We start from the raw sequence: 2,849 nt of genomic DNA, 5'->3' as shown, positions 1-2,849 counted from the left end.
TGTTAAAATCTACACCACATGTGTCAGAATGCTGTCAACACAACCATGTGTGTTGTTTTTTGACACATCTGTTTTTGCCGTGTATGCTGCAACCTGTCAGAGGGAAGAAAAAAGCAAAACCACCAAACACAAACACTAGAGGGAGGGAAAACATGAGAAACAAAAAATACAATAAAAGTTAGAAGTAAAAAAAAAATGAATTAGTTACAATGAAATATGGTTATGCATTAAAATAAAAAATGAGGGACATAAAAGGAAGAGACAATTAAAAACAGTGAAGTGTTTGTAGATGTATATAGTTATATATGAATGTGTCACGTGTTGGTTTCTGTTTAGTTCCTGTCTGCCCTTATTTGGTTCAGTTCCTGTTCTCGTTTAGTTAATCATCTCATTAGTTCCCTTTGTTTGGGTTTTGCTTATAAATCCTCAGTTCTCCCTTAGTCTGGGTCCGTTCACCGTCATGTTTAGTTTGCTCTTTGATGTCTGTGATTTATCTGTCTCCTGGTTATTCTCCTGATTTGAAGTTGGAATTAAAGATTGTGTGCTGGATTACTCCTGCGTCGTGCGCCTGTCTCCTTAGAGCACAGTAACTGTGACAGAATGTATATGTCAAGAAATTGTCTTGAACGTTAATTCATAATTGTCTCAATGAAATACAGTAAGTGAGGTTCTAGTTCAAAACAAAACCATGAGCAGCATTAATGGATTATTTTTTCCTCTGTAAATGCCACCCAATAGCTCCCTTCATAACTCTAAACAATCTTGCAATGTTTTGAGACACTTTTCTCTTTGTAGACCTAAAGATTTCTGTTGTTCACGTCAAGTCAAGTCTCTAGTATTTCCTCATTTCTGTGTGTCGCAGGGACAGACTCGGACGCGAGGCGACATCTGAGTTCTGGTACACTGATCCTGACTAACGTTCAGTACAGCGATACGGCGGTCTATCAGTGCGAGGCCACCAATAAACATGGCAATATCCTGGTCAACACGCATGTCCATGTAGTTGGTGAGAATCAGTAGTGTAACATTTAATCAAATGCATTTTGATTATTTGCATGTGTTCGCACCACGCTGTAGAAAGGCTGGGAACTATCACTCCAGAATGGGTCCACATGAAGTGATTTCTTGTCAGAATATGGATTTGTGCTTAAAAATAAATGGGACAACAGTTTGTACCCGATTCATGCCATTCTGAAAATCTGCTGTCGGCCTGTTGATTGTTTTTCGTGATGTATTTTAATAAAAAGCTGAGCTTCTGTCTGTCAGAACTGCCTCCTCAGATCCTGACGGCAGATGGGCTTGTGTACAAGGCCACAGAAGGCCAAAGGGTTCTACTGCAATGCAGAACATTTGGCTCCCCACAACCCAAAGTTGACTGGTGAGTATTTCTTTTTTTCATTTTCTGAACACATTTACTATGTACTAAAGGGATCGGGACATGAGAAATCAATTTTGCCTTATGCTTTTGGCAGATAAGATGTATTTGTACCATTAAAGCATTCTGCAAGTTTCAGAGCTTAAAATATCCTCCTCCTTATAGACAAAGCATTTCTATAATAGGACACTATTTCCTATGCAGTGACGTTAGCCAGTCATAACAGTGGCTGTTTACAAGCCCGAAACAGATCACTGCAGACAGCGGCTCAGAATGAGGGTCGAAAAGAATCATTTCTCACATATATATTTTTATTTTTGTGGAAAAAATATTCTGAGCTAACATTATAAGTAAACCTATTAACATATTAACATTTAAAAAGAATTAATAATCCACGAATCCTTTAATAAGAAGCAATGATGTATGTAATCTTTGTAGTTTTCAATGAAAAGACTATTTTATAATACAAATATGAAGTAATTATTTTATAACACATATTCTGAAATTCTAGAAATTCAAGAAAAAAAAAACGCTTTTTTCTGGAGGATGTTTTGTTGTTTTGTGTGTATAATCCAGTGGGTTTGAATGTATGCAGGGTGATTTTTGACTCTGGTCCCGCGCTGGCTAATGCTAAAATGTCTCAGAGAAGCGATGGAAATCTTCAGATCAGTGACGTGAGTGAAGACGACAGCAACATTTACACATGCTCAGTGAGGCACAGCAACAGGAGCATCAGTGCTGAGCTGGAGGTCTTGAGTAAGTGCTCCAAATCCATGCGAACATATCACATTTGACACTGAAGGTACAGTAACTCACCGCTCAACATGCAATCAAAATTAGACAATGTGCTTGCTTAATACACATTACCGGTTACAATGAAAGGATTCTTTTCAAAATGTAGAAAGAACTTTATTTTCTTTTGAGCTTTACGTCAACAAGGCCACACTCGCTCTTGGTTAATGTTTGCCAAATAGCTCGTTTTTGACATTGTTTAGGCTACTGTTGTACACTGTAAAATCCAATAGTTTACCTTACTTAGATTTAATTAGTTGTCTTTACTTAGTTGTCATACTTACTAGGTTTTATTTTACAGCTACTTTCAAGGCAAATAAAACAATTTACTTACTGTTTTGAGTGACACTTACTTAAAATATTCAAGTAGCCACAAAGGAACCAATGACATTAATAAAGCAGTGAGAGGCAGCAGTGCACTAATATGTGGCTAATGAGCAACATAACAACAGAAGAAGAAAAGAAAAAGAGTCTTAATAGACTTTTCATCCATTTCTTCCATGTCTGCAGTTATCTTTCACTAGTTGCATTCACTCATTTCCCAAAGTCATCTTGAATGTTGAATTTTAAATACAACTGAAATATTTGAGAGAACATCACATAAGCTAACTTCATAAATTGATGTTTATTTTCCTAAAATGTTTGTAAACGCACCATTATAGTGAATAGCGTTCCCTTTGGA

The 2,849-nt window shown here is 36.7% G+C and overlaps 1 protein-coding gene across 1 annotated transcript in view; it reads left to right on the top strand.

Annotated features, from left to right (window-relative positions):
• LOC107656721 (neural cell adhesion molecule L1.1-like) overlaps nucleotides 1-2,849 on the top strand; it is a gene marked incomplete at its 3' end in the record, with an annotated part of 32,034 nt that overhangs the window by 21,233 nt on the left and 7,952 nt on the right. Inside the window, exons 9-11 of the mRNA XM_016444665.1 lie at nucleotides 863-1,006; nucleotides 1,267-1,378; nucleotides 1,971-2,131. Of these exons, the coding sequence (XP_016300151.1) occupies nucleotides 863-1,006; nucleotides 1,267-1,378; nucleotides 1,971-2,131 (417 nt within the window). The remainder of the gene's footprint in view (nucleotides 1-862; nucleotides 1,007-1,266; nucleotides 1,379-1,970; nucleotides 2,132-2,849) is intronic.

The sequence above is a fragment of the Sinocyclocheilus anshuiensis genome, unplaced genomic scaffold (genome assembly GCF_001515605.1).
Source record: "Sinocyclocheilus anshuiensis isolate Anshui unplaced genomic scaffold, SAMN03320099.WGS_v1.1 scaffold3248, whole genome shotgun sequence".
In the NCBI taxonomy this organism is placed as follows: Eukaryota; Metazoa; Chordata; class Actinopteri; order Cypriniformes; family Cyprinidae; genus Sinocyclocheilus; species Sinocyclocheilus anshuiensis.
This window is presented reverse-complemented; position numbering and strand designations above follow the sequence as displayed.